A 26,350-nucleotide genomic window follows, 5' to 3' on the forward strand; every position below is an offset into this window, starting at 1 on the left:
AGCCCAGGCCCCGCCCTGGCCCACCCTCCGTGCTCTCGTGCTCTCAGACCGGGCCCCGCCCCCGGGGCACACGTGCTGTCACTCAGCCCGGGCCCCGCCCTTGACCCTCCTCCCATTCTCCTCGCGCATTGCTGTCGCTCAACCGCAGGCCCCGCCCCCGCCGTGCCCCCGTGCTGACTTCCGTCCAGGCCCCGCCCCCGCACACGTGCTGTCACTCACTCGGGCTCCCCCCCCCCCCGCCGCCCGCGCACTTGTGCTGTCACTCAGCCCGGGTTGTGTTGGAGTAGGAGGCTGCCCGCCGGACACTCGGCCTCTACTCTGCCGGCCCATGGACATCGCGCTCCTCCTCGCCCTCGGGCTGCTGGCCCAGGTAAGGCGTCTGGCCGCGCGGGGTCCCTTGCCCCCTGCCCTGTCGGACGGTGTCACAGTGAAACGCGCCCAGGGCCACTGGCCCTGGCCACCTTTGGGGGACCCATGAGCTGAGGAGTCATGGGTGGGTGCCCGGTGGGCAGCTCTGTTCAGGGCGCTCTGGGCCCCAAGGAGCTGTAGAGGCAGGGTAACCTCCTCCGCCAGGACCGGTAGGGCAGCCAAGCTGGGTGGCCCCCGGGAGACCACCAGGCCGGCCCTTAACCGGAGGTCGCCCAGCAACCCTGTGGGGCTTGTGGTGAGCGCCAGGGCGAGGGGGCGCAGCAGGAGCACCCCCAGCTGGAGGAGGCTGCAGACCAGAATCTCTAAGGACACCCCTGCTGAGTTGGCAGATGAAATTGGTCTTGGGTGGAGCCCGAGACACCCCCACCCTGTGCCCGGCGGGCAGGGTCAGCTCTGGAACCCACTGTCCCTTGGGAGTGCTCTGGAGCCAGGCCCCTGGGCACATAAAGCCTGCCACCCCCACACTCCTGGCCCGCCCCCAGTTCCCTGGTCCCTCTGCCGTGGGAGCAGGGTGGGTGGAAGGAAGCCCTTCTCCCCACCATCCCCCCCCCCCCCGCCCTGAGGTGGCCCTTTGGGCTGGGCAGGCACTCAGCTGGGCCTGGGAGTGGAGCCCGTGGCCTGCCTTCTGAGTCAGGGTCACAGGCCAGGGGCCAGGGCCGGGCAGTGGTGGGGCCCTGTGCGTACCCCAGGACGGTAGTTCTCCTCCACATGACAGGTAGTGAGCCCCGGGGCTTAGCCCATTCACGCCCACAGGGGATTGCTGCTCCAGGGCCGGACGCTGGGGAGGAGCACCCGCTCTGGGGGCTTCTGGAGTCCCCCTGACTCCACAGAGCTCTGGCTGGAAGCTGATCAGGTGCCCCCCAGCTGGAGCCCCCAGCTGGTCCCTCCGGGCACCCAGCTCTGGGCACCTCCACCCCTGCCCTGCAGCCTCCCCTGTCCCCTCCACAGTAGCCCCGCCCAGGCCTGGGCTGCCCAAGTTCAGGGGGCTGCCCATAACCTGCTTTCTCCCAGCCTTCTGCTGGGAGGCCACGCCGCGCCGGGGGTCTTCTGGCTGCTGCCCTGCAGGGCCCTACGCACCCCCGCACTGGGGTCCATTCCAGAAGGCGGCACACCTCTCATGCCCCCTCCCCACCTGCTGCAGGAACAGCAGTCCACCGCAGCTTGCGAATGGACCCAGTATATCGGACATGCTGGAGACTAGCTCCTGTGGGTTTGGGGTGTCGACCTTTCACCAGGCCCCAGGAGAACTCTGCTGCAGGGGAGGGAAGTAGTCCCCTCCCAGATTCCTCTCCCCGCCCTGGGGCTATTGCAGAATGACCCCCCCCTCACACACACACACACACACACACACACACACACACACTTTAGGGATTTGGGCTTGGCCACTCAAGTTTTGCACTCAGTGTGGCTCAGATGAGTGCCAGTGTGAGGGGAGCTTTTCCTAGCCCCCTGAACTAGGACTGGGTCAGGACCCTGCCCACCCCTCCCCCACCCAGCTCTCCTGTCCGGCCACATGGCAGCTGATGGCTGCTCCTCGGTACCCCTCCTCCACCTCCGTGAGCCCCCACCGCAGGCCAGCCCGGGCTTGGCAGAGCTGTCTCAGGGGGGCCCTGGGTGGGGCCCTGGGGACAGGACTCTGCATTGATATGTTGCTTACCGGTAGGTTTGGACAAGGCATGGCTCTCCCCTTCCTGTGTCCCCTGAAGTCTCAGCCAGCAAGCTTAGTGTGTACTTTCAGAACTGGTCTCTGTTGGCTCCCTCCGCTGGCCCACACTGTCCCCATTGCTGGGCAACCCCTGGGCCCCCACCCCACCTGAGAGTGGTAGAGGGATGGGGGGGCATGGATGATTCAGGGCGAACCCATGCCCTGTTGGGAGGGGGTCTGAGCAGGTGTCCGGTGAGACACGTGGCTTCTGAAAGGATGATGAGGCCATAGCTGCGCTCCTGGGGACTTGGCAAAGTGTGAAGAGCCACCAGGGCAACGTGGCCACGTCCTCAGTATGGGGAGGGGTCATCATCCCCACGGTAGGGTAGTGTGACAGTAACGGGGGCAGCGGAGGGAAGCCGGCTCCTGGGCCACTGTCCTCTCCCAGGTGGGCAGGGCAGCCGGGGATCACGGTGGTGTGGCCCGCAGTGGGGAAGCAGCCTGGGCAAACAGCTGCTCCTCTCCACTTGCCCCGCTGCTATGCCCCTCACCCCTCCTTTGAAGCAGCAGCTGCAGGGGAATGCAGGGGGGGACACGCAGGGGTGCCTGTGGGCCAGGGCAACAGCTGGGTCCATTCCTGGCATGCCTGATGCCTGCCAGGCCATCCAGGAACGGGGTGGTCCGGATTCCAGCCTGGGGGGAAGGGGCTCGGGCCTGGGAAGCTTGTGGGGAGTGCAGACCCCACCCACACTCCAGCAGGCTGCAGGCCTCCCACCTGGTCCCTAGAACATGAGAAACCCAGGGCAGGGAGCGGTGTTGGAGGGGCCTGCGCACTCGCAAGCGTAGGATTAACCCCAGAACCTCTTCCTCGAGCCCCTTTCTGCAGCTGCATTTTGTAAGCTTTGCCCAGCTACACTGGGCAGGGTAAGAGAAAATGTTCCCTTCCCTGGATTCAATCACGTCACGCGGTGGACAGGGCTCCGAGAAGCTGGGCCACAGAAGCAATGTCCACCCAAGCGCAGGCCTGCTGCCTGCCGTCTGAATCTTGGCAGTGGTTTTAGGGAGCCCCAGGGGCCCCTAAAGGCCAGCAGTGCCAGGAGATAAAGCAGGCTCTCCTCACTTGACACCCAGCCTCCCCAGTCAGCAGCTTCTCCACCCAGGGCGGCCACCCAGGGCAGGTGAGCACCTGGCTTTCCTTCCAGGCTCCTGGGAGACTGGGCCGTGGCCTTCTCATTCCTTGTTCTGGACACACCAGGGGCTGGTGGAGAGAAGCAGAGAACTCTTGGCTGTGCCCAGGTGGAACAGATTCCCACAGGGGGCAGTGGGAGCTTTATGGCTCAGAAGCCCTTGGGATTGGGTGTCAGGGCTGGGGGCCGGCGCAGTGAGGGGATGATGGCCTGTGTCTCTAGAGCTTGCAGACTGCGCTCTCAGGTTCTTGGTTAAGGGGAAGGCCAAGGACGAGCATGGGGGTGTCATTGGGCATCATTTGGGGGAAATGGGTCCATGAGGCCCATTGGCTCTGGCCTGACATGGGAAGCAGCAAGGCTGGATGGCGTGGGTGAGCCCATTCCACTCCATGGTGTTTTCCGTGGTGGCCGTCCTCTGTCCATGTGCTGGGGATCTGTGTGAGCTGGCTTTGTCCGTGTGGCTTTGTCCTGGCACCAGATGTCCCATGATCCCCCAGGTGGCTCCCAGGCCTTCCCCCAGCTGGCCACGTCATCTGGGAAGGGGGTGGTAGGAGGACAAAGACTAGCTGAGCAATGCCCCGGATAGCCGGAAGTGGGCTGTGGCCCAGCCCAGCCACCCCACCCACCGCAGCCTCTGATCTGGGCAGGGGGCCCCTGCCAAGGCTCTGTGGCTTCTGCTGACCTCCTGGACTTGGGCCGTGGACAGACTGGGGCCCGTGGACTCCCACTGGCCCCACAGCACACTGGTGGACATCTGGGAGCATCAGCCAAGGCGGCTGACAGGGACGGGTGGGGGCAGCCAGAGGCTCTGTGTGGGCTGGACAGGGCAGAGCGTGTCCCCTCCTGTTCCTCCAGGAGCCTGAGGTCAAGGACTGTGTGCGGAATGTCCCCCCCCCCCCCCCCGTCCCCCCAGTGCTCTGGATCCAGCTCCAATCTCCTCCACACTGAGGCTGGGCTGCTTCCAGAGCAGGCTTCCGTGAGTGGTGGAGGCTCAGACTCCCGTTCCCTGGGCCCCCAGCTCTGGTGCTCTCTGGCTGTGTGGGCTTGAGCAAATGGCTCAGCCTCTCTGAGCCCCGCGCTGGGGAACCGTGACGTGAGACAGTCACCACCCTTTCCTAGGGGTTGTGAGGGCTGAGAGAGGGCCAGGGCAGGGGGACAGGAAGTGAGAGAGGAGGAGGACTGGGGAGGATGCCGAGCGCCATGCTGGCCTCAGGGTGCTCAGGAAGCAGATGCTGTCCCCACTAGCGTGATGACAAAGGCCAGCAGGTCTCCACTTGGCGGGAACAGCATGCTGACCTGGAAGTGGTTTGTGCTCCGTGGTTTTGGCGAGAAAGCCCCCACTGTCCCAGGCAGGCTTGGGACCAGCGTTGCCATCTGTCAGGCTGCAGGTGGCTTGGGGGCCCAGCCAGGAGCTCGGTCCTTTCTATAAACCGTGTTCCCAGCTACCTGGATTCCAGGCCCCTGGGGTTTCAGATGAGGAGGCAGGAGGATTCCAGAACTGAGGAGGCGGCCTGGGGCCACAAGGAGAGATGACCTGTCGCTTGAATGTTACTGCTGTTTTGTCTACCAAGTGTGTCCAAATGTGTTACGTGCTAGCCCCGGGCACAGAGACAAAGCCTGGCTGGGTGCGGGGGAGGCCGGGGACGAGCGTGGAGGCAGCCGACATCTCCTTCCTGCCCCTGTCCTGTCCCACCCCATCCCATGCTCGCCCCTCTGTGCACTGCATGGCCCAAGGCAGCGGCTGGGGGGTGAGCTCAAGGGGTTGAGGAGGGACGGGGCTGCCAGGAAGCAGGGCCCCCCTTGGAGGCGCCCTGGGAGCCACTCCTGTCCACCTGAGCCAGAAGGAGCCCCCCTCCAGAAGGGCCCAAGGGCCTGGAGACCCTGTGTGGGGCCAGGGAACTTCTAGGGCCATCCCTGGAGCACCAAGGGCTGGTGTCTGGGCGGGGGAGCCCCTCTGCATGCCCCCAGCCGGGCCGGGGACGGGCAGGGCGCCCCTACACCTGCGGTGTTGTGGGGTGGGCGTGGCCAGCCTTGGAGGGCGTATTGCTCACATTCTCCGGCAGCCAAACCCAGCTGGGTCCCAGCCGGTGACCCGCCCCCTCCCCCAGGCCCCAGCCCGATCAGACAGCTCTTCTCCCAGCCCAGCCAGACTCTGCCTCTGGATACCCAGGTGCCCAGCCAGCCACAGAGCCCGAGCCCACGCTGCTGGGGAGCCTGCGGCAGAGACCCCATAGCTAAACCAGGTCCATCCCAGGAAATTCAGGATGTGTTTGGGGGCTGTGGCCAGCTCTGTGCTTAACTCATGGGATGGGTGCCTTTTCTGGCCTCCATCTGAGCTGTGAGGTGGGACTATCTGTGGTCACCATGGGGAGCTGACACTGGGTCTCGGGAGACTTTCGGCATCACGGATGCCCCCTCCTACCATCCTCCTTCATGGCCCCAGTTCTGAGCCCAAAGCCTGGCCCAGGGAAGGGCCTGGGGGTGTGCCTGCATGCCACCACCCCACCCCTGGGGTGCCACATGCCCCCCATCCTCCCTTGGCAGCCCTACAGGCCCCAGGCTCCTCAGTTTCCCAGAGACGGAGGAAGGAATGATCCCCGGGTTCCAGCAACCAGAGTACTGGTGTGACCTTGGTCCATGGTTCTGGGGCAGCAGCCCCTGGTGTTGCTGTCCTGTCTCTCTCTGCCCCATGGGCCCTGCACACCCACCAGCGGCTGGGTCCATCAGCACCGGGAATTCAGAGCAGTTTCCAATCCCTACCGACGTCCTGGAAATCGGGGCCTGTCTTCCTTCCCACGGAGCAGCCGGGAGATGCCATGTGGGGGCTGCCCCTCCTGACCCCTGAAGAGCCTGCGCAAAGGCCCGCCTCCTGGAAGCATTTGGAGTCTTCAGACAGGAGCATGGGCCTGGTCAGCCTGGACCAACCCTTGAGAACTGAAGGCCCGAGAAGGCCTGGTGGGGCTGCTTGTCGCCTCCACGGCCCCACCCCTGACAGATCCAGCCTTGGGGAAGGGGAGGGATGCCCCCAGCACCCACCTCTCTTGCCTGCCCCACCCCATTAGCCACACTCTGCTCACACAAAACGCCCCTGGGAGCCCCCCTTACTCAACTCTTGTTCCCGGTGGCTGCCTTAGCCCCCACTCTGCCCTGAGCACCCCATGCTCCCCAAACCCTGGCAGCCTCCATTTCTCCCAGCCGCTCTGCAAGCATTCAGGCCTGGGTCCTGGTCCCGGGAACCCCCAGGCGAGGACAGGAGCCAGATGCAGGGCGGTGGGGCTCCAGGCTTGAGGTGTGGCTGCTGGGCTCTCCCGGGGCCATGAGCTCAGGGCTCTGGTGGTTGGGTCTCTGGGGCCCGGCTCGCATGCTGTGTGATTGACAGCTGTCTCTGTCTTTGTTGCAGAGCTTGGGCCTGTCCTTGGGGGTCTCTGTGCAGAAGAGGCCCAGTATCCTATTCCCCTGGCAGCGGGCAGCCGCGCCAGGCCGCGTGCGAAGAGCCTGGGTCATCCCCCCCATTAGTGTATCCGAGAACCACAAGCGCCTCCCGTACCCACTGGTGCAGGTGAGGGGGCCAAGGGCGGTCCGGGGCAGAGCAGGGGCTGGGCTGTCCCCGGTGGGTCCCTGAAGGTGTGTGGTTGAGGACAGGTACGCCTTTGGGGCTGTGGGCTGGGGGAGGGGTCAGGCTGTGAAGGGGAGGGACCCTGGCTTTGGGGGCATCTCCCCCAGCCTGTGTTCTGCCCTCACAGATCAAGTCGGACAAGCAGCCCCTGGGCAGTGTCATCTACAGCATCCAAGGTCCTGGTGTGGACGAGGAGCCCCAGGGCGTGTTCTCCATCGACAAGTTCACGGGGAAGGTGTTCCTGAATGCCATGTTGGACCGGGAGAAGACAGACCGCTTCAGGGTGGGGCCCGCTGTAGGGGGGGCTGGCAAGAAGCTGGGGGCCTCCTCCCACCAGGCTCCTGGTCCCAGGGTTGGGGCATTAGGCCACATGTCCTTCATTGGGAGATAGGCACAAGGATTTGGGACTAAGTCCAAAGAAGGTGCTGAGAATTATATTCCCATTTAACAGATGAGCATGCACAAACTGAGGCCCCAGGGAGGTGGGGCTTGGTCCTGCTCAGGGAGGCTGTCAGCCTCCCAGAAAAGCAGCACTGGACCCTGGTGTAGTCTTCACCCCTACACCAGCTCTGCCCCCAGCCTGGCTACGTCTGGTGGGAATGGGGTGTTGCAAAGAATCCCACGGTATGGCAATTCCCAATGGCAGCAGTCCCTTGATTCCAGGGACAGGACCCACCCCTTGGAGGAGAGGTTTGAGACTGAGGCTGGTAGGGAGGGAGATTAGGAGCCGGGCTGGTACTGGCAAGAGGCTGCAGAGAGGAGTGTGGACACCCCTGAGCTCCCCTACAGAGTAGTCTGCCCTCCCCAGCCTGGCCTCTCCAAAATGCTGGAATATGTCCAGGGGGGAGGAGGCTTCTGGCTTGGGATTTCCTGTGCTCGGACTTTAACAAGCTCTTGGTTCCCTTACACAGAGTTATCAGAGCCCATGATTTCACCTCGAAATGATACCACACCCATTCTCTGAAAGTGTGGGAAATGGTTTAATTTTAAGGGTTCGGGTATTTAGTAAGCTTCAAGAGGAGCCTAAACCAATTAGCAGAAGGGAAGCGGGAGGGCTAGTGAGAGTGTGCCTTCAGTCTCACACAAAGCACAGCTGTGAGCTTCCCAGCAGCCAAGGCAATAGGGGAAGCTGTGGGCCAGCAGGCTGGTCTTCGGGGAGGTTGCTTCGGCCATGCACACATCCTACCCTGTGCTGTTTGTCCCCGATTGAAGCTGGTGTTCCCAGCGGGACACCGAGTCTGCACTCGCTGTCCCTTTGCACGGCCTGGTGGGAACCACCCAAATCTGGGGAGCACAGCACCAGCCCGTCCTCTCTGCTTGGCTAGCTAAGGGCCTTTGCTCTGGACCTGGGAGGAGCCACCCTAGAGGAGCCCACGGACCTGGAGATCGTGGTCGTGGATCAGAATGACAACCGGCCGGTCTTCCGGCAGGAGGCGTTCACGGGCCGAGTGCTGGAGGGTGCGGTCCCAGGTGAGGGGGAGCTCGGGGGGCTTCCACAGAGGGGCTCCGAGTCGGTCTGAAGGCCCAGGGTTCCCTTCAGCAACACTTTCTGTGATCCTTCGAACAGTCGGGAAATAAGCAGACTCTCCAGGAGTAGGGACTTTCCACAAGTCAGCTCAAGTCATTTCCCATTTCAATATAAACTTCAAACCCCGACGTCTCCCCAAAGGCGACGAGAGGACTCACGGATGGCGAGCTCTGGGGGCCACTGCAGCTCTGCACAGAGGTAAAATCCACACAACATACAAGGAACCACTCCGTGGATTTGGCACAGGCCCGGGCCCTAACCAGCTCCTTGGGCCAGTTTCAGAGCTCTTTCATCCCCCCCGAAAACCCACCCCCATTAGCAGTCACCCCGCTCCTTGCTTCTCAGTCCTACATCTTGATCGCAAACCTTCTGTCCTTCATGAGTCTTTATGGGATGGCCTTGCTTCCTCACCTGTCCCAGGCAGGACGGACCTCATTCTAAACAGCAACTCCCTTCTTCCTTCCTGCTCTGCTCCCAGGGGTTTGGGGCAAAGCTCGGGCAAGCCGTGCACCTCAGGCGGGGAGTGTGGGCTCATGGGAGGTGGGCTCCTGCTTGGCCACTCGTGGTTCTTTTATTTCATCTCAGTTTTTGTGTTTCAAGACTTAAAATAATTTTTTTACTTCTATTTTTTAAAAAAGATTCATTTGAGAGATAGTGTGTCTTCTCCCTCTCCCACTCCCCCTGCTTGTGTTCCCTCTCTCGCTGTGTCTCTCTGTGAAATGAATAAAATCTTAAAAAAAAAAAAGAGAGAGAGAGATAGTGTGCGAGCACAGGGCGGAAGAGTAGAGGGAGGGGGAGGGACAGTCCTAAGCCGACTCCATGCTGAGTTCATGCGGGCTGGATCCCAGGACCCTGAGATAACGACCTGAGCCGAAACCAGGAGTCAGACGCTTAACCAACTGAGCCACCCAGGCACCCCTACTTCTTTTTATTTTGACATAATTTGAGACTTGCAAAAAAGCTGCAAAGAATTGCAACAGAGATGTGATGTTTATCATGTTTGCTTTAAACTTTTTTTTTTTCTTTTTTTCCTTCCTTCCTGCCTCCTTCCTTTCTGGCCTGCTGGATGCAGACTGGATCCCCTCAAAGAATTCACCCTCATGACTTTGACACAGTGTAACTCTCAGAATCAGGAAGTTAATGTCGACACACACTAACAGTTTCAGCCCCTGCGTGCCTTTATAGCAGAGAACCTCCTCTCAGGTCCCACCTCTCTTCTGAATCCCCCATGTGTTGGGGAGTATTGTCCACCTTCTCCAGGAGAGGCTCCCACACCCTGACCCGTTCTTTCCCAGCTCTGTCGGGTAACAGCCCCAACACCTGCTCAGCCGTAGATCTGGTTCTCTTGGCTGTTTGATCATTGAGGACGGATTCTTCTCTAGCTCTTCTGTGTCTGAAAGCACAGGAGAGAGGTAGGGAAACGGTAAACGTCTGGGAATGCAGGATGGCTCTGCTTGGGGAGGTGGCTGGTAAGCCAGTGCAGATGGTCTTCTTTGCAGCGGGGCTGGCCCTGGCCTCTGTTGCCGCCTTAGTTCAGCCTCCTGGGGCTCCTCTTGGTATTGATACTGTACGTCAGCTTCAGCAAGCCCTGCGTGGTCCATGCACAGAGGACTCTTTCCCTGCTCCTGTCCCCCTCCCAGGGTGACCTCTGTTGCATGGTACCTGGGCAAGGCTCTATCGGAGCAGGGGTCTCGGTTGTAGGTGGTCCCTGTGCACCTGAGCCTTTGGAGTGGAGCTTTATCGGGGTTCTCTCCCTCCAGCTCAGGGCAGCATCCTCCCCTCCCCCTTCAGCCCCCACCATTGCCCAGAGCATCACTGGGTGTCTAGTTCTCCTTGCCCCAAACTTAGGCAGACCTTGCCTGAGCCACAGGCGCCCTCCCCGGCTTCCTCCTGCCCCCGTGTTTCTTGTGAGCCCTCCAGGGCCAGTGGAGAAGAGCTGACCATGGGCACAGACCCCCTTGTGTGGGGGCTCCCAGGACTTTGAGCTGTCACGGTCATCCACACTCAGCCTTGGCCAGTCTGATCCACTTCCTCTGCCTGCCTGCCCTGCTCCACCAAAGGTCCACCCTGTCCTCAGAGAGGCTGGGCACATCCTGGATGCCAGTTTATCATTTTACCTTGTACCCACGCCAATCAGACGAACTCAAGTACGATCTTGTGCGTCACCCGTGCGTTCCCATCATTAGCTGGGGGTGCATTCCCTGCCCACCATTCTCCTCTGTCTGCAGTAGTAGTCGCTTAGCTATTAGGTTTTTAGGACACTGACATTTTTTTTCAACAAAATTTTGTTGTGCTGAAATAAATACAAATGCTACCATCCTACCCATTTTTAAGGGGCAGTCCAGTGGTATTAGATTCATTCATAATGTTGTTTGGCGTCCCCACCACTCGTCCCTGTAACTCTCCTTCTTCCCACACAGAAACTCTGCCTCCCCTTCCCCAGGTCCTGGCTCCCGCCATCTGCTCACCACCCCTACCGATGTGTCTACTCTACGGACCTCCTGTCAGTGGACTCGTACAGCCTTTGTCCTTCTGTGACTGGCTGGTTTCGCTGACCACGAGTGTCCCGAGGTCCAGCGTGTAGCACACGTCAGATTTCCCTCCTCCTTAAAGCTGAATGATACTCCATTACATGGATAGACCACATTTCCCTTATCCATTCGCTTGTACATGGACACTTGGGCTGCTTTCACATTTTAGCTCTTGTGAATAATGTTGTTACGAACATGAGTGTACAAACAGGTCTTCAGGCTCCTGCTTCCAGAAGTGGAATTGCTGGGTCATATGGTAGCTCTGTGAGTGATGCCATGCTGTTTCCCCCACAAGCAGTGCACAGGGTCCCAGTCTCTCCGCATCCTTGCCGATGTTTATTTTCTGGGTTTTTTTGTAGTAGCCATCCTAACAGGCGTGAGGTGGTGTCTCACTCTTGTTTTGGTTTGCATGTCGCTGATGATGAGTGATGTGTGGAGCATCTTTTCAAATGCGTATTGGACATCTGTGTATTTTATTTGGAGGAATGTCTCTTCAGGTCCTTTGCCCAGCTTTGGATTGTGCTGTGTTTTTGTTGTTAAGCTTTTTTTTTTTTTTAAGATTTTATTTATGTATTTGACGGAGTGAGCGAGAGAGAGAGCGAACACAAGCAAGCAGGGGGAGTGGGAGAGGGAGAAGCAGGCTTCCCGCTGAGCAGGGAGCCCGATGCGGGGCTCAATCCCAGGACCCTGGGATCCTGACCTGAGCCGAAGGCAGACGCTCAACGACTGAGCCACCCAGGCGCCCCTAGACTTTTTTTTTTAAAGATTTTATTTTATTATGATTATTTTTTAAAGATTTTATTTATTTGACAGAGAGACACAGTGAGAGAGGGAACACAAGCAGGGGCAGTGGGAGAGGGAGAAGCAGGCTTCCCGATGAGCAGGGAGCCGATGTGGGGCTCAATTCCAGGACCCTGAGACCATGACCTGAGCCGAAGGCAGACGCTCAACGACTGAGCCACCCAGGCGCCCCTTGTTGTTGAGTTTTGTGGGTTCTCTGTACCCCTGCATATTCCTGGATCCATACAGATATAGCTATATGATTTCCACATCTTTTCTCCCATTCTGTGGATTACCTTTTTTACCTGGTTGGGAGTGTCTTTGATGCACAGTGTTTGAAAATCGTCACGAGTCCAGTTTGTCTAGTTTTTGCTGCTGGTGCCTTTGGCGTCCCGTCCGGAAATCATTACCGAGTCCAGTGTTGTGAAATGTTTGCCCTGGGGCGCCTGGGTGGCTCAGTTGGTTAAGCGACTGCCTTCGGCTCAGGTCATGATCCTGGAGTCCCGGGATCGAGTCCCGCATCGGGCTCCCTGCTCGGCAGGGAGTCTGCTTCGTCCTCTGACCCTATCCCCTCTCATGTGTTCTCTCTCTCTCATTCTCTCTCTCTCAAATAAATAAATAAAATCTTAAAAAAAAGAAATGTTTGCCCTGTTTTCTTCTAAGAGTTTTATAGTTTGAGGTCTTACGTTTAGGTCTTTGATCTACTTTGAGTTAATTTGTGTGTATGGTGTGAGGTGAGGGTCCAGCTTCATTCTTCTGCAGGGAGACGTCCAGCTTTTCCAGCAGCATTTGTTGAAAAAGACTGTTCTTCTCCCCATTGAATGGTCTTGGCACCCTGGCCAAAAATTACTTGACCACACGTGTGTGGGGTTATTCCTGGATTCCATTCCACTGGTCTGTCTCGTGGCCATATCACACTGTTTTGATCACTGTACCTTTGGAGTAGTTTTGAAATCAAAAAGTATGAGTCTTCCAATTTTGTTCTTTCTCAAGATTGTTTTAGTTATTTGGGTTTCCTTGAGATTCTGTGTAATTTTAGAATGGTTTTTCTACTTATGCAAAGAAATTGTCCTTGGGATCTTGATACAGATTGCGTTGCATCTGTAGATCGCTTTGGGCAGTACTGACATTTAATGATAAGTCTCCCAGGGCGCCTGGATGGCTCAGTCAGTTAAGCATCCAACTCTTGATTTCAGTTCAGGTCGTGAGATTGAGCCCCACCTTGGGCTCCAAGCTGGGCGTGGAGTCTGCTTGAGACTCTCCCTCTGCCCCTACCCCCCCCAAAAAGAATATATATATAAATATGTAAATATATTATGTATAATAAATATATATTCCATATATATCATATAAAAACTTATATATATGTATGTATTTAAAGTCTCCCAATCCATGAACGTGGGATGTGGTTCCATTTACTTGTGTCTTTCATTTCTGTCTGCGGTGTTTTGTAGTTTTCAGTGTACAGGTCCTAACACTGACATTCTAAAGCACTTACACAGTTATTTTGGAGACGGGTCTGAGTGTGAGTTTGTGTGGTTGGATTCGGGATTTGCACTTTGGTGATGCCGTGTTCTCCTTGGTGCCTCCTGTCGGGAGGCACACATGTCCCGTTCCTGAAGACATTGGCTTCGATCTGCCTCCTTAAGGGAGTGTCTGCCAGGCTTCTCCACTGTGATTTTTATATTTTTCCCTTTGTAATTAATAGGTATCTTTTGGAAGATACCCTGAGACTGTGTAGGTACCCTGTTACCCCTCACCCAGCAGAGGTGGCATCTGCTGAGGGTCTTGTTCTCACGGCTGGGAGGTGCTGGTTCCCTCCTCCGGTGTCCCTCCTCCCTTCGTCAGTGGGCTTTCTGTTCTATGAGGGCACTTCTCCCCTCTGTACATAGGTGCCTGCGTATGTTACTGTTTTGTTTTGTTTTTTATATTTCTCTGGACTCTCAGAGTCTGATTCATTCAGTGGGTTATGATTCATTTACAGCCGTTACTTTGATGCCCACATTGTCCCATGTTTGGCCAACAGGAGGCTCATCAGACTGGCCTCTTGTTGGGCCCTTCCAGCAGGCAGAGCTGGGAGCTATGCTCCTTTGTAGACAGATGTGTGCACGTGTGTGTGTGTGTGCGCACGTGTGCATGTTGCATGGACCACCCACACCGGTACATACATGTCTTTCACCTTCGTTAGTCGTGAGCTCCCGCTGGCCCGCCCTCTCCCCGGGGCTGGCCCCAGGGTTTCCAGCTGGCTCTCCCACGTGACCCCGGGCTCTCGGCGCCTCCTGGGCTGTCTCCATGTCTGGGAACACGGGTGTCAGCTCTTGACTAAACATGTATATCAGACACCCTGCTTCCTCCTCCAGACAGCACAAGACAGAAGGTTCAAGTTTGTGAAGGCCAGATGGGGGGCTGGACCTGGCATGATGGGCCATAGGCGAGTGTCGAGACACATCCGGGGGTCGGGTTGGCACCTGTGTGCATTGTCCCTGCTCATCCCTGTCCTTACTAGGCACCTACGTGACCAGGGCCGAGGCCACAGATGCTGATGACCCAGAAACCGACAACGCAGCCCTGCGGTACTCCATCCTGGAGCAGGGCAGCCCCCAGCTCTTCAGCATTGATGAGCACACGGGGGACATTCGCACCGTGCAAGTGGGTCTGGACCGTGAGGTGAGATGGCCTCGGACGCTGGGGGGCAGCCAGGGGCCCTTCTGACCCATCTTTGCCCACCTTGTTGTCCCTCTGAGCCTGATGGGGGCAGCTCACTTCCAGTTGGGCCCCCTGCCCCGGCCTTGCCTGCCCCAGATGCTCCCCCTGCCACAGGAGCAGGGAGCCCCCCACTTGCTGCAGACCCTCGCAGTGGCTTGGGGCTCACCCTCAGCTGGGACACCTCTGCCTCGTGGCTGGTTGTGGGGTTAGGTCCAGGGAGGCCTGGAAGTCCGTCCGTGCAGCGCCTGGCCCTGACAAGTCCTCGGTGTGTTTTCCTCTGCCTGGTTGCCTGCAAAGGCTTCAGGCTTCCTGGCCTCGGGTAGAGCCACGAAGTGGCTCCACAGTGACCAGTCGTGCTCTGGAGTAATAGCCACTCTTGTGTAGTCTTCCTCTGTGGGGACCCCTGCTGCCCCTCGCTGCCGGGCTTCTGTCCAGCTTTGACACCTCCGGGAAGCCCTCCTTGGTTTCCCTATGGCCACCTGCACAGCTCTGTCTGGTCCCTTGCAGCCTTGGGTGGTCTTCATTGGTCTGCCTCCGCACATGGCTCCCCAGGACAGGGACCAGCTCACTGGTGCCCTTCAGCATCCAGCATTCAGTAGGTGCTCCGTCAATCGTGTCCAACTTGGTAACTGACCTCTTGCCCCCTCATAGGCTGGGGCAGAGTGTGGGCTTGGCAGTGGTGTGGTCAGACCCAGAGAGCCAGGTAGCACGTTTGGCCCCAGAGCTTGGGCCCAGGGCAGGGCGCTTTGGGCCACTTGGGGCTCCGGATGCCCCCAGGGCTCTCCTGTGAGGGTTCCTTGCCCCACCCCCCAGGCCCCTGACTGCGTGTTCCTGTGCCCCCAGGTGGTCGCCGTGTACAACCTGACCCTGCAGGCGGCCGATATGTCGGGAGACGGCCTCACCGCCACGGCCTCCGCCATCATCACCCTGGAGGACATCAATGACAACGCACCCGGGTTCACCGGGGACGAGGTGCTGCTGCCGTCCACGCCCCTGCTGGCCCCTGCTGGGGACTGCCCTTCCCTCCCCTGGCTCCTGGCAGGGACACGGGACTTTGTGGAGGGATGGGAGGTCGGGTGCTTTGGAGAAGGAGCCGTGCGTGGGTAAGGCGGAAACCCAAGCTAGCGTAGTGGCTGTGAGCACGTAAGCATGGTCGGAGGAGCTGGAGAGAGGCCCTGGGGAGAAGCAGCCCTTTGGCAGCACGAAGGAACCTTCCCTACAGCCTTGCTGTGTGGGAGGGGGTAGCCAGCCCTGCCCTCCGGGAGAAGGCAGCCCACAGGGTGCCTGGCCCACAGCTGGACCCACAGAGGGGGGCTCGTGGGGACCCCGGGGGGCTGGGTGGGCCACAGAGTTGGCTGGGAGGGACCGAGGGAGGGCATCCCCGCACAGGACCATCTCCCCGCCCCCTGGCAGTAACGAGGGCTGGGCTCCCACAGTTCTTCATGGAGGTCACAGAGGCTGTCAGTGGAGTGGATGTGGGGCGGCTCGAGGTGGAGGACAGGGACCTGCCAGGCTCCCCCAACTGGGCGGCCAGGTTCACCATCCTGGAGGGCGACCCCGATGGACACTTCGCTATCCGCACAGACCCCAGGACCAACGAGGGCGTGCTGTCCGTGCTGAAGGTGAGTGGGGTGCATGGTTCTCCTAGCTGGGGTCTGGCTGCTGGCCCCGAGCGCAGGGGGCCCTGCCTGGGGCATCCTCCGGAGAGAGCAGGATGCTGGGGGAACCGGGAACGCTTGGGCTCCAGGCTCAGGCCACACTGGCCCCAGGGCACCAGGACCGGAAGGAGGGGCACCCCCACTGCCCGTGGGCTGTTTGTGGAGCTTTGCTTCTTCAGGCGTGGGGTGATGTGTATGAACACAGACCGCACCTGTGTCTGCCGGATGGGAGGCCAGAGACCCAGAAGTCGCGGGAGCTATGGGGACGCCACACATAGAGGTGCAGGTCCACTTAGATACGAAACAGGAAGGGCTTTATTGCAAGAAGCAGGTTTGCAGGGCCGGCCAGCAGGCTGGAAACGCCTTTCTCCTCAGGAAGATCTCCATTTGCTCTTGATGACTTTGAGCTACTGAGGAGGCCCACTCAGGTCATCCAAGATCATCTCCATTTAAAGTCAGCTGATGGTAGAGGTTAATTTAACCCCAGCTACCAAACCCCTTCTCCACAATCCCGATGAGTGTTGCCCTAGTCACCGGGGAGCACCACCTGACCAGAGACCCATAAAGTTGATGACACAAAGCTAACACATTCATTTTGAGTGATGAGTATTTATCGTTTTTACATCATTCTTTGCGCCTTTTGGTCCTGAATCATTTTTATTTTCCAGGGCTGAAAAGAAAGGGACTGTGAGGAGGGACGGCGGGGCAGCAGGACCCCTGTGGGGGCCTCGCAGTGCCCCCTAGCTGCCTCTGGGGGGCCCAGGGTCGTGAGTGACTTCCAGTTCTGCTCCCCCTCTCCAGCCCCTGGACTACGAGCATTGTGAGCAGTACGACCTCACAGTGGAAGTGCAGAACGAGGCTCCTCTTCAGGCGGCCGCCCCCAGGGCTGAGCGGGGCCAGGCCAGGGTCCACGTGCAGGTGCAGGATGTCAACGAGGCGCCCGTGTTCCAGGAGAACCCACTGCGGACCAGCCTGCCCGAGGGGGCGCTCCCAGGAACCCCCGTGGCCTCCTTCTCTGCCCAAGACCCTGACACACAGCAGCTGCAGAGGCTCAGGTGGGGGCCGCAGGGGTAAGGCAGAGGGAGCTAAGGGCGCCGTCTGTCCGTTTCCCAGCCAGGGCCAGGAGCACGGCTGAGGGTTCCCATCAGTGCCCTGATCAGAGGGTGGAGGGCTCGTCTGTGCATCCCTGAGGGTCCATGGGGTCTCACAGCCTGTGCATGTGTGCATGCTGCTGTGAATTTGTCCCGTAAGGCAGGGCTGGGACCTGCCCAGTCTGTTCTGGCCAGCCTGAGCGCTCAGCCCTGTCCCTTCTGGTGAGCTGATGCTCCCATGGGCTCAGCTGTTCAGAGTTTGGATTTCATCCCCAGCACGGCCCTTTGTATCTGTGTGTGTCTCCATGGTCCCCATGCATTGAACCTTGCTGTGGTACTCAGTGGCCATGGGGCCCTGGCCCCGGGCCTCAGTTTCCTCATCTGTCAACTGGGACGGTAAACACCAACTCACGGCAGTTGGAGGACTAGCTTCAGAGGTGCACGTGTCTGCATATGGTGTGTATGCGTGTGGGGAATGGACACAGGTGTGTGTGTATACGTGTGGGATATATGTGCGTGTATGCATGTGGGGGTGTATTACATGTGTGCGTGTGTGTTGAAGTGTGACCACACTCCTGGGGGTCCTGTGTAAGCTCAGGGCCACTCTGTCCCCTCCTCGGCCAATAGCTACTCCAAGGACTACGACCCAGAGGACTGGCTGCAAGTGGACAGAGCCACGGGTTGGGTCCAGACCCAGCGAGTGCTCAGCCCAGCATCACCTTTCCTCAAGGACGGCTGGTACAGGGCCATTATCCTGGCTTTCGACAATGGTGAGGGCTGAGCCTGTACCTGGGCTCCTGGGCTCCCTGATCCGGGCTCGGCATCCCTGTCACTGCCCAGGGGCTCAGAGCTGTGCGCTCCGTGGAGCAGACTTCTAGGGTGGGCGCTCTGCTCTAGCAGAGCAAGGAGCCCACCAGGCCTCTTCTGCCTGCAGCCTCCCCACCTCGTACGGCCACTGGGACCCTGTCCATTGAGATCCTGGAGGTCAATGACCACGCCCCTGAGCTGTCCCCACCATCTGGTAGTGTGTGCAGCAAGCCAGATCAGGGCTCTGGCCTTCTCCTGGGGGCCACGGATGAGGACCTGCCCCCCCACGGGGCCCCCTTCCACTTTCAGCTGAGTCCCCTGGTCCCAGAGCTGACCCAGAACTGGAGCATTAGCCAGATTAATGGTGAGCTCCCCCAACCACAAACCCTAGGGTCCAGACCTGAGATGAGGGGGTGGGGGGGGCATTCAGCACCGTGGTCCTCTGGTTCCCACTGCAGTGCATCCTCAGGCGGGGCGGGGCTTTCACTCGCAGGGGGCAGATGGGGAAACGGAGGCCCGGGGTCTCAGGATCCCTGCCCAGCAGCAGAGGGCGCGGAGGGGCCTTGGAAGGATAGGGTGGGGGTGCAGTGGGGACTCCTTTAGCCCGGAGGCCCCTGCTGACCTTGGGCGCCCTCCGCAGTGAGCCACGCGCGCTTGCGTCTGCGCCACCAGGTCCAGGAGGGTCTGCACCGCCTCAGCCTGCTCCTCCGAGACTCAGGGCAGCCGCCCCAGCAGCGCGAGCAGCCCCTGAACGTGACGGTGTGCCGCTGCGGCCAGGATGGTGCCTGCCTGCCAGGGGCCGCTGCCCGGCGCGCGGGGGGCGCGGGCGTCAGCCTGGGCGCCCTGGTCATCGTGCTGGCCAGCGTCATCCTGCTCCTCTGTGAGTCCCACGTGCTGACACCTGCTGCCCGCAGGCCCCGCCTCCAGCCGGCCCCGCGCCCCGCCCCACCCCCCACCCCCCGCCCGACGTCCAGTCCAGCCTCGGCTTGAGGGCCAGGCACCCACCGCCTCCTGTCTGCTCTCCCTCCTCCCCACTCAGTGCTTGCCCTGCCAGTGGCCCTCGTCACGCGGTCCCGGCAGCAGTCCGGGGACAAGGGACTTCTGCACGGGCTGCACGACGACCTCCGGGACAACATCCTCAACTACGATGAGCAGGGGGGCGGAGAGGAGGACCAGGTGAGGGAGGGCGTTGGGGGATGTGGTGGGTTAGAAATGATAAGTGGTGGGGAGGGTCCCTGAGGAGCCGAGGCTGTGGGCCCCCACCCAGCATCCCCCCAACCCTCCCCCCTCCCCCTGTCCAGGTGGAGGGGCGGGGCCCCAGCTGGCCAGCAGGTCCTCATAGGTACTCGCCCCCAGGCACGCCCCGCACAAGGTGGCTGGGAGGGAAACCCCATCCTGTGATTGATCAGGGCTGAATTCCGCCTACTTCGTCCCCAGGATGCCTATGACATCAACCAGCTGCGCCACCCAACAGAGCTGGCAGCCCTGCGCGCCCCCCTGGGACGGCCGCCACTGCGCCGAGATGCCCCGTTCAGCCGAGTGCGCCCCCAGCCACCCCGCATGCTGCCCACCAGCCCTGCCGATATCGCTGACTTCATCAATGACGTAGGTGCCCCTGGAGGACCACAGCCACAAAAGTCCTGTGGGAAAAGGAAGCTGACCAGCCCCTGGGGGATACTGGTGGGCGTGGTTGAGCTTGGGTGGGTTGGGGCTTGCTCTGGAGCACTTTCCATTGGGCACCGACAGAGAAAAGTGGGTGTGCTCCCAGGGCTGGGAGTGCAGCTGTCCCCGGAATCCAGGCACCCCGAGTTTATGTGGACACAGCATCAGTGGGTTCCTGCAGGAGATGCCCAGAACACGGGAACCCAGTTGGGGGGCTGAGGGAGAACACAAGGGCACCTCCCACTACTCTACCACGTGCCACGCCTGCTGGCACAGGAAGTGCCCCTGGTCAGAGAAACGCCCCGACAGATGCCTGGGCAGAAACAAGCCCAGGTGCAGGTCACAGCTAGGAGGGTGTGTGACCCTGTGGGTGACAGGGCAGAGATGGAGGTCACAGAACCATTTGCAAAATTTTTAAAAGGGAGAAAGCAGGTGGTCTCCCAGGTGGGACGTCAGGGAGTCTCGAGTATCGCAGCCCTAAGGAAGAAGAGCCACCCAGAGGGAAATGTCTCTTCACATCCTGGGCAGGGGCTCCTAGCTCTTGTGTGCTTGGGGCTGTGCCCCTCTGGCCTCCTCTGCCCATCCGCCGCCCCCCCCCCCCCCAGTGTCTATGCCTCGGGCTAGCTTGCCCTGTGCTGCAGCCTGGGTGGTGGAGGGCACCTGGGGTTGGAGTGTGCAGGGGTCCTGAGCTCCCGGGGCCTCTCCGCAGGGCTTGGAGGTGGCAGACAGTGACCCCAGCGTCCCACCCTACGACACAGCTCTCATCTATGACTACGAGGGGGATGGTTCTGTGGCAGGAACGCTGAGCTCCATCCTCTCCAGCCTGGGGGACGAGGACCAAGACTACAGCTGCCTCCGGGACTGGGGCCCCCGCTTCGCCCGGCTGGCTGACCTGTACGGACCCCCGTGAGGGCCAGACCGAAGGACAGGGCAGCGGGTTTTCTGATCAGACCCCAGACACGGAGGGCGGACGTCCTTCCCAGGACAGGCAGCCTGACCTCAAGGGCCTGGTGCGCAGCTGGGAGGGCCGGCTGACCTCTGCAGAGGCGGCCAGAGAGTACTGGGCTCTGTCCCTGAGGCCCTTGTGCAGCCTGCTTCTCCTGGGGAGACCCGAGTCCAGGAGGCCCACAGCCTGGAGCGCCGGATCGCATCGGAAAGGAGAACCAGACAACCCGGCTCTCAGTCGGACCTCATCTCTGTGTGAAAGGAAGTAGCCCTCCCTCCCTCCCTCCCTCCCCAGAATTAAAAACGTGCTCTTCTCTCCATGGCCGGCGCGCAATGACCTGCAGAGCCCAGTTCCACCCGCTCCTGTCTGCGGCACTGGGCTGCCCCCCAGCCTCCCGCTGTCCCCCAGGGCGTGGGCATGGTGGAAGGGGCTATAGGCGGTAGTGAGCTGCACGGAGCCGGTGCGCCCCGGGGTGCGGCCTGCGGGAAGCAGCAGTGAGGACACCAAGTTCCTGGCTGTCTTTATCCTGGGGGGCGGGGGTGCGAGCAGCGGGGGCCCCAGCACGGGGGTGCGGGGGACGACTCCGCCCGCAGCCACCCTGGCCCCGCTACTGCGGACGGGGGGTGGGCGGCAGCAGCGGCAGGTGGTCCGGGCGGAGGCGGCCCCCGCGGAGTGGGGACCTGCACAGGCGGTCGGCGTCCGGCACCGACGCGGGCAGCCCGCGGCCCCGGCTCTCCGGCAGCAGCAGGACGCACAGCAGGGCCAGGATGGCGAAGGAGGCGAAGACCACGTGGTGCAGGAAGAAGCCACGCCGGCGTGCAGCTCGGCCAGGGGGGCGGCCGCCTGGCCCAGGAAGCCGGCCCCCCTGCGCGAGAGGGCCTGGCGTTGGGGGGGGGGGGGGGGGGGCCGGGGAGACGGGAGGGGGCGGGGGCACAGCGTGGGGGCTCCGGGAGAACCAAACTCAAAAGTTTTTGTGGAAAAAGGTTCTCTTCCCCATCCTGGAACAAGTTTTCTTCTTTTCATTAGGGAAATGAGAAACCGGCTTTCCCCTGGGATTCTGTCCTCTCTGGGGGCTGCCTCACCTCTGCCCACCCCCACTCCCTTCTGTGACCAGTGTCCCCCAAGCCCCCTGGGAAGGGCCGGTCTGAAGCCTGGGTAGGGAGGATGGGCGGGTGGGCGGGGCTGGGGAGGCTGGGGTGTGGCCTCACCTGGTCACGGTGGGCAATACCTCTGCTGCGAAGAGGCTGCTGAGAGCCGACACGGCCTGGGAGGCCAGGAGACCCAGGACAGAGAGGGACCACATGGTCCATTCTGGCAGGTCTGGGGACGGGGAGAAGGCTCCCATACTGCCCATGGGGCCTGGCCTCCCAGCCTCTCACCACACCACTGCACCCTGTGCTGGGCGGGGGGGTGTCGGGTGCTCCCGGCCGCCCCTCCTTGAACCGGATCCTTATCTTGAGCCCCTTCCCGTAGGATCCTTCGGGCATCAGTTTGGCTACACAGCGGGGACATGGATTGGGTAAAAGGCACAGCTTCATCCCAACACCTGTGCCTCTGGCTTGTGGGCCCAGGAGGGGGGCTGATCCCAGGGCCCCACATCAGTCAGACCCTCAGCCAAACACAAGGACTCCACACTCACACTGGGTCCCGGCAAGAAGCAGTAGGGACGCCAGGCCCATGACCAGGGTGCCCAGCAAGAGGACTGGGCGTCGTCCCCAGCGATCCCCCGTCAGCAGCAGGAACACAGCGGCTACGAACTCCAGGCCAGCGTCCAGGAAGTAGAGCTGGTAGAAGGCGGGCTCACTCGGGGTCAGGCTGCGGAGGAAGCTGGCTCTGAGGCCCCCGCAGATCAGTCTGGGAGGAAGGGAGGGAAGGAGGCAGGGAGGGGGAAGCTATGGCCCAACCAGGACAGGGGACTCCAGCAACCAAAGACCCACCCTGGGAGGAAGGCTCAGACAGCCCGCCCACGCCTGCCCACGCCCTCCCCTCCTCACGAACTGAAGCCCAGGATGAGTCCATTTCTCCAGGCGATGCTGGTGTTCCAGAGCTCCAGGATGGAGTGGTACTGGGGCTGGGGGCTCCCTGCACCCAGCGTGTCCAGTTCTGTGGCTCCGGGGATATGAGGGGGCACAGATGAGGGGCTGACCCTTCTCCTCCCTTCCCTAGCACCCATATCTCCCTTCTCCTGGCTGGTGCATTACCCATAGCGAGGAAGCTCTCCTCCTTTGAGCTGTCCTCGGGGTCCGCGCCCCCAGCTTCCGCAAAGTGCCACAGGATCTTCCTGGCTCGGGCTGGCTGTCCCGTGGCTAGCAGCCACCGGGGAGACTCAGGGAACAGGGAGGGGAACCTGCAAGGACAGGGTGAGGATGCCCCCTGGTCCTCTCTGTAGGGATGACCGAGGCCAATGCCCCCGCCCAGGACCCGGGGGAGAGGACATGCCATGGCTGCCGGGTCCCCGTCCCATTCCCACGTGCATGGAGGGAAGTGACACACGCAGCCTCAACCGCTGTTACTGAGCATTCTACCACCACACTTACCCCCAAAAGAGCAGCAAAAGCCCCGTGACCAGGGCGCTCAGCCCCTGCAGAAGACGCCAGTCCTGCGCAAGCAGGGCCAGGCCGGGCAGCAGCAGGGTGCCCAGCACCGAGAAGAGGCCAGCTGCCACGGAGAACACCAGGCGGTGGGGGGGGTCGCACAGCTCCAGGCCTAAGCAGAAACAGCCTGAGACCAAGGCCTCTTGGGACAGCTGCTCTGTCCAGGGCTGTGGGGGACCAGTGACTAGCCTACCATGTCCGAGGCCACCCACTGCCTCCTCCAGCTCCCGGACCTTCCCACCAACAGCACAGCTCACAGAACAAAGAGTGCCCTCCCGCCTTCACCAGAAGGGCCCTCAATGGGAGTGCCAGAGAGGCCTCCCGTGCCACCTGACTCGGCCCTGCAGCCGGGTGGGAGGCCTTGCCGGAAGGGGTGCTCCCCGCAAGCACCCCATGGTACTCACGAACCACGTAGAGGGCCAGGGAAAAGCCTGCCAAGGCCCCCCCATGAAGCAGCCTCAGAGCCAGCAGGGCAGGAAAGCTGGCCACCAGGGCCTCACTGGCCCCCAGGCCCGTGGCCAGCACCAGGGAGGCCACAAACACAGCCCGACGTCCAAACCTGGGGGGGGGGGGGGCAGGCGACACACGTGGCTGAGGGTCAGGACAACTTGGGGATCTAGCTAGACCCCGAAGGGCTTGAAGGTAGGGCTCCTGGGGCAGAAGGGAAAGGGCCAGCACCTCACCAGTCACAGCCTGCGCCCAGGAGGACACAGCCCAGCAGCCAGCCCAGGAGGTGGCCCATCTGCTCCAGAGGCACCTTCCAGCCGTCCTCACACACGAGGTTCCACTATGGGGGACACCAATCACCTGTGGGCTGGCCAGGTCCACCCTCCCCCATGCTGGAGTTCCCAGAGTGTCAGGCTGCCAAGGGCCCTAGATGTCTCGCTCAAGGTCACACAGCGTACTCTCCTGACTCTCGTAGTCTTCCGCTGGGATTTGAACAGTTCCTGGTCTGAGGCCCCACCTGGAGCCCCACGTCTGTTTTCTAGTTTTTCTGGATAGGTAGTCCCACTCACCTCTGGGCAGCCATTGCTGTCCCACCACAGGTGACTCTTGATTGGCCTACCGCTGTGCCAAGGGCCGCGCCCTCACTTCCCCCCTGCCCTGCTCATTTGAAGAGTGACTCCGGGAACAGGCTGGAGAGCTGGTCTCACCCGCTCTTCCCGGACAAGGGCCCTTGACCTCAGTTTTGCCCTTCCCCACCTCTCCTTCCAGGTGTCCGCGCCTTCTCCTCAGACCTAACATACTGCTTTGGGTCACACTACATCAGAGTTTTTAGTTTAAAAACCAAACGTTCACGAAAGCTGGGGGAGGGGGATGATTGATCAGTACCCCAACAAAAGGGCAGGTGCGACCGGGAACAGAATGGGATGGAGGAGAAGCCCAGCCAGTTTCAGTGCTCCAGGCAGGGATGTGGCAACCCTGTCCCAGTTTCCACACCAGGGCCAATCCACCCAGGGGCCAATCCACCCAGGGACAGAGTCAGGGCTGCGGCGCCCAGGCCAAGAGGGAGGCAGAGCTGGGCAGGTCCTAGCCCGAGGGACGAAGGAGAGGACGAGGGGCCTGGGAGGTTCCAGCTGCCCCTTCCCCATCTCTTCCCACCCAGACCCCTGAGTTGCCCCCGCCCCCCGGCCAGCTTGTTTGCACGTCAGCGGGAAGGTTTGCTATCTCTGTGTGGCTACCTTGATTCAAAACCTCCTGTCTTGGAAACCCAACTTCGACACCTACACGGCCCAAAGCCACAGCTTACTCAAAACGTTGGTGGCACTGAAGTGCCACGTACCGCGGACCACCTGGCGCTGATGTGTTCATACTTTCAGCTGAACTCTTCCTCCAGGCTCCCCGCCCGCACTGGCAGACCTCGGGCAGCGGGTTCTGCCATTACGCCCCGGCCCCCGTCTACTCGGGCATCTGCTGCATCATCTGACCCCCAACTGCCCAGAGGTGAGTGGGACTACCTATCCAGAAAAACTAGAAAACAGACGTGGGGCTCCAGGTGGGGCCTCAGACCAGGAACTGTTCAAATCCCAGCGGAAGACTACCAGAGTCAGGAGAGTACGCTGTGTGACCTTGAGCGAGACATCTAGGGCCCGGCATGACAGCCCCAGCAGACCAAGGGCAGAAGACAAGGGGGAAGAAGGAGGTGGGGACAGAGGAAAGGGGGAGCAGAGGACGGGGCACAGAGATTGGGGCGCGGGGGGCGGAAGAGCGGGAGACGGAGAAATGTAGGGACATAGAGGAGAGAGGAGGCGGGGTGGGGGTCTGGGTGGAAGGCGGAGCGCCGGCGTCCCAGCCCGTGCGACGCTCCTCCGCGGCTCGGGCGCGCACCTGGGTGACCGGGCTGCGCAGCAGGCCGGCGGCGGGCAGCGTGTAGTACCAGCCGCGCGTGCAGGGCCGGGTCCCATTGGGGCGAGCGCGGGGCGCTGACTCGGGGTAGCGCAGGAGCAGGCAGGGGCTCGGGGCGCGCGTGGGCCCCAGGCGCGGCACGCTGGCGTCGAGCAGCGCGGGCCCGCGCAGGGCGCGCAGCGCTGGGGGCAGCAGCGCGGGGTCCGGCCGGCAGTGGTGCGCCGGCAGCGCGGTCAGCAGCGGCTCCGAGCCCAGCGCCAGCCCCAGCGCCACGCACGGCAGCCACGAGGCGGCGGCCAGCAGACGCCGGGCCCGGCCGAAGCCTCCCGCCGCGCGCAGAACCCGCGTCTCCGACTCCATCAGCGCCTCTGCGCTCGGCCGGGCGGGGCCTGCGCGGGAGCGGAGCCACTGAAGGCGGGTCCCTGGGGCCTAGGGCGGCAGGGGCGTGGCCCGAGAGAGCGGGCTAGGTGAGGGTCACCGCGCCCTCGCCCCCGCCACGGGGGTTGCGGAGGCGTAGTTGTGGCACGTGGTCAGCTCGGCGTCCAGCGCAGCCAAGTGGGGGCGGGGAGCGATCATGGGGCGTGGCCGGCGGGGCGACCTCGTGCGGGGCCGTGGTCGTCGGGCGGGGTCGGCAGGAGGGGTTCTCGCGCGGGGGCGTGGTCGGAGGCGTGGCTGGCATGGTTGGCGCTCACACGGGGGCGTGGCCGGCGGGGCGTCCTCCGGCGGGGGCGTGGTTGGTGGGGGCGGGGCCGGGGGGGGTGGGCGTGCGGGGGCGGGGCCGGCGGGGCGTCCTCGAGCGGGGGCGTGGCCGGCGGGGCCGTCGA

At 61.5% G+C, this 26,350-nt stretch overlaps 2 protein-coding genes across 2 annotated transcripts; one reads left to right on the top strand and one right to left on the bottom strand.

Annotated features, from left to right (window-relative positions):
- Positions 1 to 328: 328 nt before the first annotated feature.
- Positions 329 to 20,550, top strand: CDH15 (cadherin 15). The gene is made up of 14 exons (XM_021702339.1): positions 329 to 370; positions 6,662 to 6,820; positions 7,005 to 7,160; positions 8,203 to 8,347; positions 14,223 to 14,383; positions 15,266 to 15,394; positions 15,859 to 16,044; positions 16,882 to 17,135; positions 17,799 to 17,941; positions 18,106 to 18,342; positions 18,619 to 18,858; positions 19,018 to 19,154; positions 19,416 to 19,583; positions 20,350 to 20,550. Exons 1-14 carry the CDS (start codon positions 329 to 331, stop codon positions 20,548 to 20,550), a joined length of 2,358 nt encoding a protein of 785 aa, XP_021558014.1.
- A 643-nt stretch (positions 20,551 to 21,193) lies between these two features.
- On the bottom strand, positions 21,194 to 25,886 carry SLC22A31 (solute carrier family 22 member 31). The gene is given in 10 exon segments (XM_044922077.1): positions 21,194 to 21,402; positions 21,405 to 21,451; positions 21,795 to 21,906; positions 22,226 to 22,440; positions 22,581 to 22,689; positions 22,788 to 22,933; positions 23,124 to 23,292; positions 23,585 to 23,739; positions 23,864 to 23,967; positions 25,509 to 25,886. Coding segments are annotated over 10 exon segments (1,644 nt in total).
- Positions 25,887 to 26,350: the final 464 nt, after the last annotated feature.

Source organism: Neomonachus schauinslandi, chromosome 16, assembly GCF_002201575.2.
Source record: "Neomonachus schauinslandi chromosome 16, ASM220157v2, whole genome shotgun sequence".
NCBI lineage: Eukaryota > Metazoa > Chordata > Mammalia > Carnivora > Phocidae > Neomonachus > Neomonachus schauinslandi.